General features: G+C 41.5%; 1 protein-coding gene across 1 annotated transcript; it reads left to right on the top strand.

Moving 5' to 3' along the window:
• Positions 1-553: 553 nt before the first annotated feature.
• On the top strand, positions 554-16109 carry T265_02679 (hypothetical protein; the record flags this gene model as incomplete). The annotated part of the gene is made up of 6 exons (XM_009166981.1): positions 554-791; positions 2199-2704; positions 6107-6304; positions 7507-8082; positions 13153-13698; positions 15819-16109. 6 exons carry the CDS (start codon positions 554-556, stop codon positions 16107-16109), a joined length of 2355 nt encoding a protein of 784 aa, XP_009165245.1.
• Between the last annotated feature and the right edge of the window lie 2120 nt (positions 16110-18229).

The raw sequence follows: 18229 nt of genomic DNA, 5'->3' as shown, positions 1-18229 counted from the left end.
TTAGTTATACATTACTTGTCTGCTCTTCTGATTTACTCGCGTAAAATCTCTCGCAACAATGCCACAAAAAGTGGGAGTTCTTTTCTGATTCCTTAATTCAGAGGTGATATTTATTTGATTCTGTGACCGTTTTTATTATTGGGATGAGTTTCACCTCGCTGTTTCTTCTGCGCAGTATCTAGTCCGGATGAATGACTTTAGTGTTATTGGCACTATCTACTTCACGGTTCACATCCAATTTGGTCTTGCCGGTAATGCTACAAAAGATACTGTTCTAAAATAATCTTCTCACTTTGCATCTCAACGCATCGTTTGTAGATCCATTCACCTCAGTAACTTCGATATCCAAGAGGCAGCATTCGCCCACAAGCGTTTATTGACAGTGAGTTCTGCATTCAGATAATGGAAAACCCCCGAAGATATATCTTTCCAAACCTGTCAAGACTAACACAATTTCTCGCATTTTCTTGATCCCTTAACTAAAATCTGCATATTGCTTTCTCCGTTTGTATCTTTTCAGGGATATTTTAGAACCATATTTCCGCTCCATTCCATGTCTCCCGACAAGGAGCCCCCGAAATTCCGTCTGATAAGCGTACCCATGGTCAAATGCAAGCCTCCGAAATCTCCAGTTACGTTAGCAAGCAGCTCAGGATTTGACGACCCCAGACTCCGTTTTTCCCTCGTTGAGGCTGCTCCAAACATCGTGAACCTTTGCCACTTATCTCATCCTGCCTTAGCAATGTGCTGTGACCAGCCGGTGAATGCTTTTGGAGAAAACCACACTGCGGGTAACGTACTAGCGGTCATTCTACATCACTTCTTTCCATTTTTGGCTGTTTTCTATTTTTTGCACCACATCTTATGCAGCTAGATGCTTTAAATGTTGTAAGCTAGTGAGAAGTTAGTTGCTGAGAAGTTACCTACCGATCTCAAACAAGATGCTTTCTTGTATCTTGTAAATTCAATGGGAGAGCCATTGTTGATGTCGATTGGTCTCTCCAAATTTTGCCAATAATGCATATTTTGATAATATTTCATTCAAAGCAGAACACAATTTCAGCCACTGTCAAGTTGCACATTGGTCTGTCCACACTTCTTTATAGAGGACCTAAATGGGAATGTCTCATTGCAGTTTTCCAAGAAGCTGTTGTTGCTCCCGGTTATGTAACTGCCGAAGAGAAAACCGTACATGCTATCTTTTCTGAGGAGATTGTTGACTTTGATTGACTTTGCTCATGTAGTCGTTGAGTTTTTTTTACATTAGAAAAACAAACACATGTCAGATGGCTTGTTAACAAGCGAAACTAACTAACTAAGGAAACTAATTTGTGATTTTATAAATTTCCGTCTTATTTGTATCCGCCGTTTCGTAACTCAACGTGCGTGGGGTATAAAACACCTTCCAATTATTTAGAGCAAATTATTTAGAAATACCATCAGGAGAGCTTTCAATTGTCACTGGGCGCGCAAAAATTCACACTAGTCATATCAATAAACCAATGGATTTTTCACGCTCGCAAGTAGGTTTTGTATAACCTGACAGCCATCATTAAAGCACTCGGTTGTAATGATCAAGGAGAAAAGTTGTTTTAATGTTTGCTGCAGCTGGCAACTCATGTCACTTATTCGCTTGAGTAACTGCAGCATTAATCGGATAGCTGAGGTTTCTGGGAACGATTTCGAACACCGTCTTTAAGACATACCAACAGAATCGACCATAATATTAGGATCCGAAATTACCAACACGGCCATCTTTCCGCTGAAGTACAGATGAGCAAGTCTCACATGGTTTTCCAAGGAACATCATCAACACTCCCAAACTGTAATTAATATCGACAACCACGATTTTCGACTAGCCTGTATTCCAACTCTCATTTGGCATCGGACTCCACTTATTTCTGGACTTCTAGACGAAAGTCGTTGGACGGACCGGCTAACGTGATTGTTTTCGCCTGCTTGCTAGTGTAAATTTCAATAGCTATTCCAAGTTCTCTCAACATAAGTAGATTCTCACCTCAAACGGGCTCATTAGAAACCGTTTTAGCGCCATTATCGTTGAACATATTGTTATCAGTTTGGTTTTATTTCATTTTCTTCATTTCTTTGTTATAATGCCGGTTTATTCAGCGGGTACACTTAATTTGTGGAATTTCTCATAAAGAGGAAATTCTTTGTTTGGTTTTCCAACGTTGCAGATTTCCATCCAGAGTATTTCAACACTATTCCCTTGAAATCAACAGTACAGAAAACCCGTGCGCTTGCGGCACACAATTCGGTTCGAGGCTTCAGGGAAATACCACCTAGTTCTGAGTTGATTCACGAGTTTGCATGTCGCAGCAGCAACCAAGTTCAAACGGGATCGTGTAGGTGTTCCACCCTAGAAGAACCGATCTGCCCAATCGTGCTACAACATGATCCAAAATTTCCGAAGGAAACTAACCGTTGTTCAGAGGGTTCACCCACGTATCAGAGTGTTCCATTCTCAGGGAACAATGTTCAAATAAATGGAGATCTAAAGCCACGAAATACTGAAGAGAAGAATGGAGGGGCTAAACTCGAGGTCACTAACTCAGATGAAGGGAATCTAGTGCTTAATGATCTTGACCGCTTGTTGGATGAATTATTTGGACGGAAAAAGCTTTTGCTTGAAAAACTCTCACAGGAAGAACAAAAATTGGAAGAATTGAATAAAAAAGAACAGGTAAATTTCTAGGCGCACTTTTGGTCCTCGCTTTATTTCCGGCCAGTCTAGTATGACAGGTGACATAATTATTTGGTAAACGGTTGTGCCGCATTATTTGTATATAACATTTTTACCATCAGTGGCCAAATTAACACGAAATACTAGCAAATAAGTCGCCTAACATAGTGGGTTAAAACAGTGACTACGTAAAAGTTGCACTATCCTAAAGAGCAAAATAAACAAAAAATAAACAAAACAAGAAAAACAAAACGAGACTGCGTCTTACAAACGACCAGATGCACTTTTCCAACCCACAGAATTTATTTGACATTCAGGAAGAAGATTTATAGATTAAAATGGTGGGATATGTGTGCAGTATTTTACATCGAATTTCGTCAGACTCGGTTAGGTAAAGCTGATTTTTACCAGATATATCAATGCCGATTTCACTGCAAAATCGATAAGTAGTCTTAAGAAAAACTGATCTAACCAGTAACTGCGACTAAATTAACCAAATATTGGGGCACTCGGCGCTCCACGCTAACGTAATTCGAAATTCGGTCAGCACTTTCCATTCTAGGGGGATATAATCTCGTTCCTGAATACTTCGAATTGGGGTAGAATAGCCTTGTTTGCGGCCAAAAGATCAACTGATAGTGAGCAAAAACAGGATCGTTATTATTGCTACTCAGTCACTGCTTATATGCCTAATTAAGCGTGGAAATGTTCATTCGTCTAATTTTTGCCGGGAAAAACACCATATGATGCTGTTATTTTATCAAGACATTCGTTGATGTTGGTTTGGTAACGTCCAAATCTATTTGTTCGGACGTCTAATAATGAAAATATGTAATACAACCAATTCACGTGCAGTGACCTTCAAGTAACGCCCACTTACAAAATTCTTTTTGAAAGTTAAGATTTTGCCTGCGGAACATAACGAGGTGGTAATCTACTCCGCCCGTAGCATAAAGATTGATTCTATGAAAATTTGTTTAAAAATTGCAATGCACACTTCATCCTGTTCCACGGAGCTGTATTTCTCATTAATATAAAAACTAATCTTTCTTTTATGCTGACCAGGATTAACGACCTGAATGCTCTGTAGCTGGAGTTTAGAAATGTATGAGTTCGCAATGTATGAATTCTGATTGGAGCCCGGTGGCGAAAAGTCACTAAATTATTACTTCTTTTGTGAAGGGCAGTTCACTACACTTTATCAGATAAAAAACAACTGCGGCTTCTATTTTTCATGGGATACGTTTTTTAAAGAAAGTCTATATATGTGTGAACCTGGAAATTTGAAGAGCCCACACTATTGAAAAAATCGAGATATGTGTACGATTTCCGCAGACCATTTCGGTGCAAGGGTGAGAAATTCCCTTAGCACGCACTTTTTCGACAGCCCTATAACAAGTAATGTCCGTTTGTACAAACGTATTGCCTATGGGGCAAAGCAGTGGTTCGTCTGATGCTAGAACTCGTATGTATATTTTCTGAGAACTCTTCGAAAATCAAGTTTCAGTGTAATCGTTCACCCGTGTGCGATGTTGCATCTATCACCGTAAACCTTAAAGCGACATAATCAATTGGGTGAAAAAACAAGCAGAATATAGTAAAATCACCTTTCCAGTAACATATGATGTTCAGTAGAACTGCCGGTTTCCAACTTTTGATGCCATTAGGGACAGCATGAAACAAGCTAACTACTGAGGTGCCTCGGAAGCAGCCTACGAAGGTGTATTTATCCGTAGAAGCGTCATGTTTAAACTCTGAGGTGATGTATTGGGAAAATAAATAATTCGATATCCCTTATATCTATCAAAATGGAACCGAATATGCCCTTTATGCAGAAAACTAGTTCGAAGCAACTGATAAACATGGAATTTTGCTGTTGCTTTCCGTCAAAACTAGTTATGAAAATGAGTTTTGACTCCATGATGCAAACTGTTGACTAGTTGTTTAGTTCCTCTCAGACAGATCAAAATGTAGTCTCAAGTTTAGACCGGTCCGGAGTTAATTTCCATCTATTGCGCATGAAATGTTTTGAAGATGTGAACTTAACTCGTTGATCACATTTCTGGTAAATTTCCTCTTCTGAGTGAGCTTCCTTCGTAGACATCTGTTCTTGAGTTCCCAAGTACAAACTTTTATGCTTTTAATTTATCACGATGCGATTTATCTTCAGCAATTGAGACCTACTCTATTGCATTACTACTGTGTTTTTGTAGAGTAAAGCATGAAAATGTTCAACATCAGATGACAACTGAAACAACTCATTTCGTGCGACCCTTTGGGAAGATATTTACTTTCCGGATTAACTAAAAGTATTGATGAACTTGAGGTTCGAATTATGTGATTTACTTTACAAGACTATTTGTCAACTAAACTTCATGTTCGCAGTAGTTACTAGGTTACACGCTGGAAAACACACATTATATTACACATGTGAGTTGCTTATGAGCGCGAGCCCCTGAAATTTCGGTAGCTATGTTTAGGAATTACTTGTTAAGTGCTCTAGTCCACTAAAAGGACGTTGTATATGTTAGCCCACACACACATGAGACGTGTTCCAAACATGGGTGGGCTAACGTGATGGCCTAAAGACTTGGCTAACGATTTTCCGACAATGATAAAGAGTTCACAGTGAGCTATATTAATGACCGTTTAACGTTCAAACCTAAAGCAACAATAAGAAACAAACTAAATAGGAAAAATGGTAAGTATGTATGTGGTTGGTTAAGGCTAAGCTGGTACTACGTGATATCATTGTGTTGCGGATTACAAATGTGTGAACAATTTTGAAAAAGATACGCTTTTGTTATTGTTGCGGATTGGTTTTGAACTGTGGTTACAGTCGGAATGTAAGCAATCTATTTGCTATTCGAAGCTGAGTTTCATATCTACGTTATAACAGTGAGAGCATTTAAATGGTGTCCCGTTTCATACGCAGAGAATCTCCTAACCGATGTTGCGACATGCAATCCTTCAGAGTAATTTTATCAAAAAGAAATTAGTCGCTCTGGGCGCAACTGGGTCACACAAATTCATGAATCCGCATTTGTCCAATAATGAAACCAACCGGGGTGTAACTCGTGGAAGGTGACTTATTGAAGCTGAGCAGAATATTTATAGAGTTCTCTGGTGCAGCGATTTTGGTGGCCTCATCTGAAACAGTACAGCACTGTTCATCACCACCAACCGGATATACTTGCATAGCGCGCTTCAAAATGTCAGTTATGAGTGCGCACTTATGGACGACAGGTAAAACCCTTGTACCACCCGTACCTCACCACAGTCACTTACGAAAAAGCAACGTTTGCTAAACTTGTACATGTTTCCGGTTATTTCAGGACTTACTAGCCGCAAATATCAGAGCTCTTAAACTCCTTCCATTACTTCATTCGCTGACTGTTTCAGGCTTTGGCTCGCAGACGTAATATTCAAAATGGATCAACAAATAACATTCCAAACGGACACCTACATACTAGTCTGTCGGACCTGTCTTCAAATGAATTCAGAGTCTCTTCAATATCTGGAGCAGCCACATGTCTTCGACCACCATTCAAATGGAGAAATTCTCGACGTTCTAAAAGTGCACATGAACGGGCGCCTGAAGTGAGCTGCATTTTCTATAGGTTAAGATAAACAAACATGTCACCCTTAAACACGGAAACCTCTAACTTCGTATTGCGGGAAAATGTAAACTCCGTGTCGCATCTTTTGAAAAACCAAGGTGCAGATATAGTTTCCTTCCCGTCCAGAAAAAATACCCAAGTCAAAATTTAATGGTATAACGATGAGTCAAAGAATTGCCCTGAACATTTCTCACTTTGCGACGTCCTTTCCGGTAATGATGAATCCCAGTAAATTTCTATTCAAAGTTTCAATGTTAACAATGATTATTCGAACCCAGGATGAGAGCATTACTGCGTTGGGCTGGCTGCAGAAGGCCCCAATATGTTCCACTGTTTTTTTTAAGAAAAGCCTATTTCTGGTGTGTGTTAAAGGACTCAATTCGTAAAACGAACAAATCAAAAGACTGTCGTCTGTACACTTAAACAAGAACATATGGCCAGTAACATTGCTCATCCTTACGTTGATGGTAACGTTATTTCAGACGGCCTTTGAACCAAGGTCATACGAAAATAAGTGTGATGAATTGTCCCTAGTTAATTTGATTAATTTTATCATTCAGTGCATATTGCGTCTGAAATAACCCGAGCTTCATTGGAAAACGTAATGGCCAGTTTACTAAAACTGTTTTCTGTATAATTAGCCATAAGGACACACATTTATGCAAAATTATATTAAGTTTTTCACTATTCTGCCAGTATTGAGGCTTCTAAACTTGCAGTTAGTGTAAACAGTAACCTGAGCATTAATTGCAAGGCAATTTTCTGAATGTAAAGGTCATACTCCATTTGGAAACAGTAATCAGTTGATAGAGGTGTAAACACTTATTGGTGTTGACCAATCTCTGTTTTCCTAACTTAAAACAGAATGTTTAGCTCTTATTCTGAGTCCAAAATACATCAGTTTTTTAGAATGCATTGTTGAAACTAAAGAGTTCCCGCGCATGTTCTTCAGCAAACTTCCAGGTTGACTAACTAACAAAGGCCTTGGCCATATTCGCTTGTAAAATTATCATCCTGAAGCTATTGCTATATACGTATTGACAAGGTAAAGCATAAGCAAAAGATTAATACGAGGTCATCGAACCACAAGTTTTCCTATATCAACGAATATGAGTTTTGAGTTTTCGTGTAAGATTTTCTCTTGTGAGACTCGCCCCAATATAACTACCGTTTTCATTTCAGTCAGCAAGTCCACAAATGTATCCAGCTTATCGATACTCGGATGTCAGCAATCCATTTTATGCTCCTTCCAATCCAGAGAAGCGAGAAGTGATGGGGAGCCGCATTCCCCCAGACGAAGCCAACCAGGCCAATATACCAAAGCGATTGATGAGATGGTTGAGACAGAACCGGCGGCGAGCTACCGTGGGAGACAGTAGGCGTCAGTCAACAGGTTTCTTTGGAGTGGCAGATAGATCGCCACCCAGTAAAGGTGGACAAACACAACGGACCCGAGGGAGCAGTATGCCTCCCGTAGAACGCAACAAACCAGTTAGTGCTGACATAATACATGCGGGAAACGATCACGCAACCAAGAACCAGTCTAACTGCCCTATGCCCAACATGAATCAGATCCATTTTAACACCAGTGCTGCTCCAATGCACAATGGGCAGTTATATCACATCCGACCCATCACAGTACCAGGCACATATACATTTGTATTACAGAATGAACTGGAATTCGGTCATGCACATACACGGGTGACCATGGATGGCAACCATGCTCCTTCCGCTGAAGACAAGTTCACGAGCATTCGAGTGAGTCAGTCAATATTTCAGACAGCCACCTTTGATAAAAATGTCCGAGGTAGAATTGAGCCATTCTGTGAATACATGAACTGGTCGGTTACCCGAGTTTCTGGACGCATTTTATGTATGACGCAGTGAGCCACACACAATGGAGACAAAACATTCGAAAATGTCAGCTGCTGACTCTGAATATGGGGCTGGTATCCGTGTAGAAAATTAATAATTCTTACTCCAGTGTTTCATTTAGCCAGCAAAATAATGGTAATTCGGAGTTACCTAGGATATTACCTGCACTCCTTATCCACAAGCGTGCTACATAAAACGCGAGTGTCCAAAACAGAGCTTTTTGTGAAGCAACATATAAACCTGATGGGGTAGAGTTGGTCCTCTAACAAAAAAGATTACCTCGCGTACCTGAGATTTTGCTTCATATATCGCTTTCTCCATGCCATGGAAGACGGCGTAATACTGAAGACGAACCGTTTGGCGATCCTCGCAGAATTAAAAATAGAAATACGGGATGAATTTCATATTATAGTCTTGTTCCAATAGCAGCAGTAAAAACCAGTGAACCTCTTTAATTTTATGGGACAAGAATGTGGAACTAGACAGCAGGAAACAAAGTGCGGCCTAGTCGGTGATCGAAAAAATGCCACAAAATCTCACGCTTTCGTGATAAGTGCCAAAATGTTGCTGGCAAGTGGCTGTGTTGTTTTGCTTTTTTAGCTGTCAAAAGCTATACACGTTGATTACTAAATTTCGTTGTGATTAGTTTCAGAGGAATCCATCTTCTCAGTTGGCACAGCAACTGCTGTCAACCGCACACAGTCTCAGCAACGGAAAGGTTAATTGAACTTTTTCCCTGCATAAGCGATATAGTTTACTAGCGGATGGTTTTAGCCATGAGATTAGGAAAGTGGATTTGAGCTGCTCACTACCAGCCCGTAACACATTCAGTCGAGTGGTGTAGAGAAGTATATTATGAGTCCAGACAGACAACCCCGTCTGATGTTCAAATATAACGCCAGGACACACTCCAAAGAAATGTAAGTTCTGCTTTTGGAAGCGCACAACACTTATACGTTTGACAGGAAACAAGGTGAAAAGAGATTCTACAACTGTAACATACTGCTGTTGCTTAAACGACAGAAAAGGTGAAATACGGGTTCAGTTCATCCAAAAAATTTCAATTTGTGGCACGGAGGAAACGTACTGAAGCAAAATGGTTATCGCTCAAGCAAATTTGAGAGAAATATAAACGAAAAAATAAGATTTACATCAGAAAGGAATGTGACGAAATGGTATACCTTGAAGTAGCTACAGCTTGCAGAAGCAAAGGCAAGTTTCGAAAATGGATGGACGGCACGTCCGGCAATCTTAAATTTGGCAGCCCTTCGGGCCGGTAGCAATATGAAACTCAGAAACTACCCTCCAGTCAATCAGTAAGGATTTTCATTGCAGGTGAGCTCGGACTCTGATCCTTCAATCGGCAAACCCAGGGTATTTCAGTCAACACGGCAGTCTGAGAGAGTGGGTGAATTAAAAAAAGAGGCCTGGTTTCGCCTGTTACGGAGCCAACTAGGACTAAGGATGAGCGAGGGAATTCCCACACTATTGGGAAATAAAAAGAGCGGTGGACGTTGCTGCCTGTAGACCAGTGAAAATCAATGTTTTTTCATTAATAAGATAAAATTCCATTTTAGTGGAACAGATCTTTTTCGATCAAAATCTCAAAAGTTGGGTGATAACTTTAAGTAGGAAACAAATATTTTTCCTAGCATGCTTACAGAACAAGTTCAAACTCAATTTTTCCTACATTAAAATTAACATTTTGTTTAGTCTCAGCAGCTACGTAACTTTGCAGTTGAGAAGAATAGGGGTGACCCCGTGTGCTTATAGATTTTTGGGAAATCTGCTAAACGATTTCACGAAGTTTAACCGGATATAAACAAGCCCAATAAATGACTTCATTACCCGGGCACATAATGTTGATCTTCAAAGAAAAATTGACCTTCAGTCTGGCTCAATTAACAGCTTTCAAAGATATCCGTCATAACAGGTAAATATTGACCTTGTTTAAAACCATGACGTAAAACAAGAACTCTTAGATTTGCTGCAATATATATCCCTAAATCAAATGACATTGAACTGGAAACCAGCCAGTATATTCGGAGACACGCCGTACTAATATCATTTCGTCCCATATATTCTGTACTCAAATGATGGGATGCACTACGTTTCTGTAGCAACGCTGATTAGTCACTTTTTCTTTCGTTTCTTTGTGATCGTATTTCTTCCTTATTGCGAAACTTAGCCCTGATAAACCAATGCTCCGTTGTCTAAAATGCAATCAATTACTTTTTTTCCTAAAATGAATATTTGGCGTCAGAGAACGCCCGGAAAGACGGCAACACTGAAATACCGTTTATCAGATAAAAGACACTGGCAAAGGTTGCATAATCGATGCATAATTTTCTATTAGAAGAACACAGTTTCAACCCTTTTTCATCCTTGATGGCACTGAGATGATAGACATTACTGTAATTTACGCAAATTGTCTGGATGAGTAGCAGTACGTAGTTTCCGCATAAGGCATGTTACAACTGGAGTTGGAGCGAGTCATGCATCTAAGATCTTACAGCCGGTTAGGAATTTCACACAAACGTTCACGTGATTTGGTTACTTCATTCAAAATAGAGAGATTTGGGACCCAAGCAGCGAGAATTTTGTTGCAGTAAATCCCCTGTGATAAGTGCAGCAGGTTGATAAAATGGCATCGTTAGTACATCTGGTGAATAAAACGGAAAACTATGTAAACAAACCATGTGTGTCATGGTCTCAAAACATTTCAAAATTTGTCAAAGCACAAAAACAACTCTGTTTTATTTAAGAGCCCCACTTATTAGCTTATCACAGCATCCAAACACCAAAATCGGAATATCTCTGCAACCAATTGGATACTGGTTTTGTGGAAGCCAACAGTTGGCACTCTGAAGCAGCAATCATGAATACTTTGAAACATGAAATTAGCATTTTCGAGAGGACTGGTCGTTGGAAGATTGGTCCAAAGTAGATTAGAAGCACAACTATACAATAGTTTGGTTTTTCAATTTCTATCCCTTAGTGAAGATCACCCGTTATTAAGAAGTATTGTATATGTAGTGGGCCTTGGCACTTTCCTGTGTGTTCGTTGTTTCAAACCCATTAACTAGCGCTTAAGGCTGTACGGGTATTTCGGTATACAGGTGGCACAGCTGCATTTAGTAAAATCAATGAAGAGCAAAGCAAACGAAGAGTTTACAAACAGGCTCGAGAATAGCTGGAACATTTCGTAATCAGTGAATTCCAAATGGATGAAAACTGTTTGGTACGTTTATTAGAGGGTTCCTGAAAACAAAACGCACACCCAAATATTCAGATGCAATCATTTGCATTATGTTTTGGAGAGAAACAGAACAGGAAGGCATCACTTCCTTGAAAGTGACAGCCAGATCCACTCTGATAGCGCTTAACAAGATGTTGACTGACATCCCATATTCGTCAGTATGTTTAAGGTAAAAACGATACAGCCCCGGAACACCTGGAATCTGATTGTAATTTACATCAATTTGACTGAATGCTGATTGTGATGCGCCAAAGCCAGATAAGATAATAGTCTGTTCCACATGGATTAGAAGAAACTTCCGTTCCAGTTGGAAAGTGGTTGTCCTCCATGCGCAATCTTTCTACTGTTTTGAAACAAACTGGTACTGTGGGTGACCCGTTAGTTTCAGTTTGCGGACCATGTTACTGACTGAACTACTACTAGTTTGGCGCACAGAATGTATAGTTGGTAATATGTGCATAACTCCGTGACATATTTTCGATGTTTTCGATGTGCGTCAATTTTTATCGCTTTGTTCTACCATACCAGCGTACTGTTTCCGTAAACTTTACAGACGCACACGGTAAGCGGGCTGAATCGATGAATCGAATCGGTAAACGAATGCTCGTTCAGAGGTCGCTGGTCACAGCTGACCATGTCTAGTCTCCAATAGGCCTGCGGTTTCAGACAACCCATTCAGTTCAAATTAGGTTAGATCACATGCCTACAGCATGCAAAACAAACGCGGCACTCAGTCAGCGCATGGCATTTATTACACGGCTTGCGGTAATTTGACCGGACCAAAACTGTCAGGCGCGATGATGTTAACGCGTGCTTGATCTGAGGTGTTGAGCCTTCTGGTGAAACTAGGTGAACCACCAATTATTCGCACTCGGATGTGGAAACAAAGGAGCCCTGCGCAGTCTAGCCGATTAAACGGCTGCGCCATTTTTAGCAATGATCGTTCAATACTAAGCAAACAAAACCACCACGCTTGATTTTGTTACCAGGCTTCTGCCGCAAAAGGGCATTCTGAGTGCTAGATAGGCTACAGTTGAATATTACGAAACCCGTGTAGTGTTGCATGATGATTTGTCTACCCAAACATGCAGGGAAAATCACGTGAAGGTAGGACAGCCAAGTGACCACACTAAACTAGTTTCTCTAGGAATAAAACAGAACTTTTGTTGACCAGTATGCAAACCGTTTAATAGGAGTTTACCGGCGAATACTGGAGGATGTTTGTTGGTATACATATCTATATGCATTATGTAATCTTCACTTTTGGAAAACTGAAGTGGGCGATTCTGACTCAATGAACAAAATGCCTTCTTGACTCTCACGCTCTGTAGATCGAATTATGTGACGTTAACAAGCAATATATTTGAAATGAAAATCAGCATAGCACATAAAATTATAGATCGTGTAATCATTTTGTAAAAAGGACCCTCGTCTCAGATATCCGACAGGTGACCAAAAATGAAACGGCATCTCTTACTAGACCCAAGTGACAAAATATGTTTGGGTTGTTTCATCTGTGAACGAGAGCGAGTTTTGATGTACATCATCATGAGTAGCATAGATGGTGTAGGTATCTCACCAAAGGTACGCAATTTGTTACCATGTGATTTACCTGTAGCGACGTATGATTTAAGAAGTTTCTTGATACACCAAAGCCCAGTGTTTTATACCTTTATTATTGTGCCTCACTACAGTTCCTTCCCCAAACATACGTTTCATCTGCCAACGTTCAGCCTTTCCCAGCCTCTGTCGGATACGCCTACATTAAACAGTCGACCAAATTACCGGCAGACTCCCGTACGGTGGATTTAGCTCCTGCTGCAAGACAAAAGTCTGGTATGCAGAATGGCTCCGTTCAACATTTGCCTACTTACCAGAGTCAGCATCAGACAGCTCCTAAATGGACAACAGTTCGACGCGAATCTAGACCTTCACTGCACCAACAGAAGGTCACGCCAAGTCCACCGCCACTACCACCAAAAGTCTGTCCACGATATTCCATGGATAAACAACTGCTGGGCGACGGGCGTATCCGGTACCAAACAACGTCAGTAAATTCGAACGTACATGTGAAGCCAGTGGTGTCAGAAACGCCGACTTCTGGTACCCAAATGCAGCTCCTACTTGCCCCAATGTTGCAAACAAACCTTAGTAACGGGTCAGTCAAGAAGACTCAGGTACCGGCGTTCTACATGCATCCGGTTGGTACAGATATGCCACAAACTTGTGCCGTGCAACTGGTAGGTTGTAAAGTGAACTCGCTTTTCCCAAGGTGATTTGTTTTTAAGAGGGGACCAATTTAGGCCAAGCACTCGACGGCTAAAATAGTTAGGGGCAGTGTTCCCACTGGAGTGTAAGACGGTAGGTTCACTTGAATCAGCAGTTAAGCCTCAGACTGTCTACTCAAGCATTAAAACAAGTTTGTCGAGACCAAGTGGAGATCCGCTAGGGAGGGCACAACATGAATGCTTTTATGACCCACATCTTGAGTGAGGGCGACTTTGTCATATGATCAGGCTGTTTTTTACACCTTTTTGACATTAACACAGGTAGGTTTGTATTTTATCAAACAAGTTAAGGGGGATGAGTGCTTCAGGAACGATTTACATTGGTTTCGTGAGCGGGTTCGGAAAGCTGGATTTAAGTGAAGCAACAAATTTAGCGGCTGTTTCCAGACAGCGGAAATATGTTAATTTTGGAGTGGCCGGCATAGAATTTATTGTCTTCAGCAGTTAGCAACTGTCCAGCTATTCTAATTCTGGACGATCAGAGAGGAGCTTCCAAGGAGATATGATGGATACTTGATTTCACAACCGTTCGGACAGTAAATAAACTCTATTACTGTTCTGCATGTAATCAACTTACACTTCAACAAGATATGATGACATACACTGCTCATTCATTCGGCAAACGCGACTGGTATGTATATAGTGCGCTTCCTCGACCCCCAAGGGACTAGCTTTTGTCTAGAGGGCATGCTGAGGAAACGTTAAAAGGTCCTGTTTGAGTTTCGTCAAACCCCATATGTCTGGTTCATCTAGGTCAATACTTAGCAGCAGTAATGTCTAGAGAGAAATAAACCCGGAGAAATCAAATCGAAAGACGGATGGTCTATCCTTCTACGCGTGTTACTCCTGAGCGATCAAGGTGAAATAACAGAGTCTGATATCCTTTTAGGAAGTGTTCGACTTCACGGGTACAATGATTCTTCGAGGGTGACCAAAGCAGGCTTGGTCCAATGAAATCAAGAGCATATCAGATTCACAAACAATAGCTGTCTTTTCTTCCTTCTTCCGTTGTTGTATTTAAACAAAGGCAAACCACGCATTAAAAACTGACAGTGATGATATCTTTCCAAAATTTTCATAAGACCGAACTCACATTGACTCAATGAATAGAATGCATTGAATCAGCTGCATAAATTGTTTTATAGGCTTAATTTTGGAGTTCCATCCAGCTTTATACCTACACACATACGGGTCGTTTGGTTGACGTCCCAGATAGACTCAATAGGTGTAGGTCATTTTGGCTTCTCACTCGGATGACGTATTGTAATAATTACAAAGTTTGGTTAAACAAAGCTGTTTGGGTTCAGACACTGAAGATAATTATGTTTTATCCTTCAAAATTCATACTTTTTGCAGCATTTGTTGAATCTCCTAAGGCTCTCACGCTTTTTCTTTAGTTTTGAATTCAGCAGTTTTGCCTGCAAGCGAACTTTCGTTCGTACGCTGTAGACCAAATGGAAATGTCTGGCTCAGAAGTGTTGCTTGCGCAGTTCATCTTTCAGCCTTATTTTTCAGGCTTCTCACAGCCGTCGGGGTTTCCGAAAGTAAATGTGCAATAATGGTCGATAAATACTGGATCGATACGTGGTCGTAGGGACATATGTGATGTGAAATGCAGGTCAAACCGTTCGTTGACAGGTGTGTGTTAGGATGCCCTGAAAGAGACATTGAAAGACTGAAGGGCGGACGAATTCTCTTTCAATACTTCTTCAGCTGGCTAAACACAGGACAAATGACTAACAATGGGTGGAGAGCGCACGGAATGGTAATTCGGTAGGAAGGATACACACAAAGCAAGTGATATGAAGGTTTGTGGAAATAACTTCATCTGAAAATTAAGTTGGCGTTAATAGGAGATTCAACGGGATTCCAGCTGAACCTCTCCTTTAAGTTATTATTCGAATGAATAGCTGCACGAGAACTGCCATATGTCTTAGTTTGTATGACGGAAATTCGGAGAGTGAGACCACGCAATAAACCGCAAGAAGAGCATAACTGGCCGAAGCTGTCTAATATTTGTCAGCAAACTTGTGATCAATGTGTTGGGTCAAGAAGACGTGAAAGCCTGCCAGAGCATGTCGGATTTACGTGTGGCAAGTAGGGATGGCGAAAATAAGCCGATGACCCTGATAGGCAGTTTGTGCACAGAGGCCAACTTTCCAAAGCAGACTGACCCACCCAACTGCGCACTGATGATGTCTCTTCATATGGTGACGAAACGTTTGCAAGCCGATTGCCAAGCTCGGCGAACAGATCAACCGCCTCCTGATCAACAGCCAATAAGCACACCCGAGCTAACAGTATTTCAACACATTACTAACATGATGAATCGATCGAATCGATTCACCCAGGGACAACAATAAACTGAGTGTGGATCATGCCAGTCTACCAGTTTACTGATTCACTGTGCTCGCAATCACGATTCTATTATGTCCAAATGCTAGGAAACATAATATCACACTATTCTTGTAATGCACTACTCGTGAGGTTGCCGAAAACTCCTCGACAGCCCATGACCGGTTTTGCCCTTATCGGGGCACATCAAGTAGGCGCAGCCCCCGAGTTTCCGTCAACCGAAAAATGAAATTACTTTGCAAAGGAGTTTATTTCGCCGATTTCGTGCGATTCGGTTTCAACTAGAACATGAGGTTGGCGGAAGCCCGAGGACTGCGCCTACCTGATAAGTCCCAAGGAAAGCGAAACCGGTCGTGGGCTGTCGAGGAGTTTTCAGCAACCTTATGAGTGGTGCATCACAAAACTACATATGTATCGTGATATCTCGAATATCGTAGCGGCTGCAACATGAGGCGGCCTGATGCAGCACATTCAGTTGCCTGGAAACATCAAGACCGAGCGATTCAGCTGGGTTACAGGTGATTCTCTAAAAAAGCAAATTAGTTTGCAAATGAGAGTACTTCGCTGGTCACATTATTCTGTCCATTTATGATATTTCTTTGCTCTACGTTCGCTGGCTTATGTAACTGTGCCCGTATAGTTATTACTTTGGTCGTCGGTTCGTTCGCTGAGCTGGGCAATTTATTGCAAACGTTTCATCACCAATCGAGGTGACATCGACATTGCGTTGTTAGTGAACGTGGTGGGGCGTAGCGATAGGTTGGTGGTTGTGCGTTGAGTGGTGTTGTGTGTGTGTGTGTGTGTGTGTGTGTGTGTGGTAATATACATGTTGCAACCCGGGGCTGACCTTCGATCACGATTGTGCGGTTGGTCGCTTCCACTGGTTGCTCTGCCATCCTGTGTCTTGATTGATCGATGACCCCTCTGGGTTCCGGCTTGTTACCTCTGTTGATCGGACTTCAAGAAGTTCCTTGATTCTTGGTTTGTGAATCCGATATTTAGCTCTCATGGGGTATTCTGGTGGAGTAGTTCGTCTTTGAACGTTTACCAGTTTACTGATTCACTGTGCTCGCAATCACGATTCTATTATGTCCAAATGCTAGGAAACATAATATCACACTATTCTTGTAATGCACTACTCGTGAGGTTGCCGAAAACTCCTCGACAGCCCATGACCGGTTTTGCCCTTATCGGGGCACATCAAGTAGGCGCAGCCCCCGAGTTTCCGTCAACCGAAAAATGAAATTACTTTGCAAAGGAGTTTATTTCGCCGATTTCGTGCGATTCGGTTTCAACTAGAACATGAGGTTGGCGGAAGCCCGAGGACTGCGCCTACCTGATAAGTCCCAAGGAAAGCGAAACCGGTCGTGGGCTGTCGAGGAGTTTTCAGCAACCTTATGAGTGGTGCATCACAAAACTACATATGTATCGTGATATCTCGAATATCGTAGCGGCTGCAACATGAGGCGGCCTGATGCAGCACATTCAGTTGCCTGGAAACATCAAGACCGAGCGATTCAGCTGGGTTACAGGTGATTCTCTAAAAAAGCAAATTAGTTTGCAAATGAGAGTACTTCGCTGGTCACATTATTCTGTCCATTTATGATATTTCTTTGCTCTACGTTCGCTGGCTTATGTAACTGTGCCCGTATAGTTATTACTTTGGTCGTCGGTTCGTTCGCTGAGCTGGGCAATTTATTGCAAACGTTTCATCACCAATCGAGGTGACATCGACATTGCGTTGTTAGTGAACGTGGTGGGGCGTAGCGATAGGTTGGTGGTTGTGCGTTGAGTGGTGTTGTGTGTGTGTGTGTGTGTGTGTGTGTGTGTGTGTGTGTGTGTGTGTGTGTGTGTGTGTGTGTGTGTGTGTGTGTGTGTGTGTGTGTGTGTGTGTGTGTGTGTGTGTGTGTGTGTGTGTGTGTGTGTGTGTGTGTGTGTGTGTGTGTGTGTGTGTGTGTGTGTGTGTGTGTGTGTGTGTGTGTGTGTGTGTGTGTGTGTGTGGTAATATACATGTTGCAACCCGGGGCTGACCTTCGATCACGATTGTGCGGTTGGTCGCTTCCACTGGTTGCTCTGCCATCCTGTGTCTTGATTGATCGATGACCCCTCTGGGTTCCGGCTTGTTACC

The sequence above is a fragment of the Opisthorchis viverrini genome, assembly GCF_000715545.1.
Source record: "Opisthorchis viverrini unplaced genomic scaffold opera_v5_34, whole genome shotgun sequence".
Lineage (NCBI taxonomy): Eukaryota > Metazoa > Platyhelminthes > Trematoda > Opisthorchiida > Opisthorchiidae > Opisthorchis > Opisthorchis viverrini.
The sequence above is the reverse complement of the archived record's forward strand: the minus strand, read 5'-3'. Positions and strand labels throughout refer to the sequence as shown.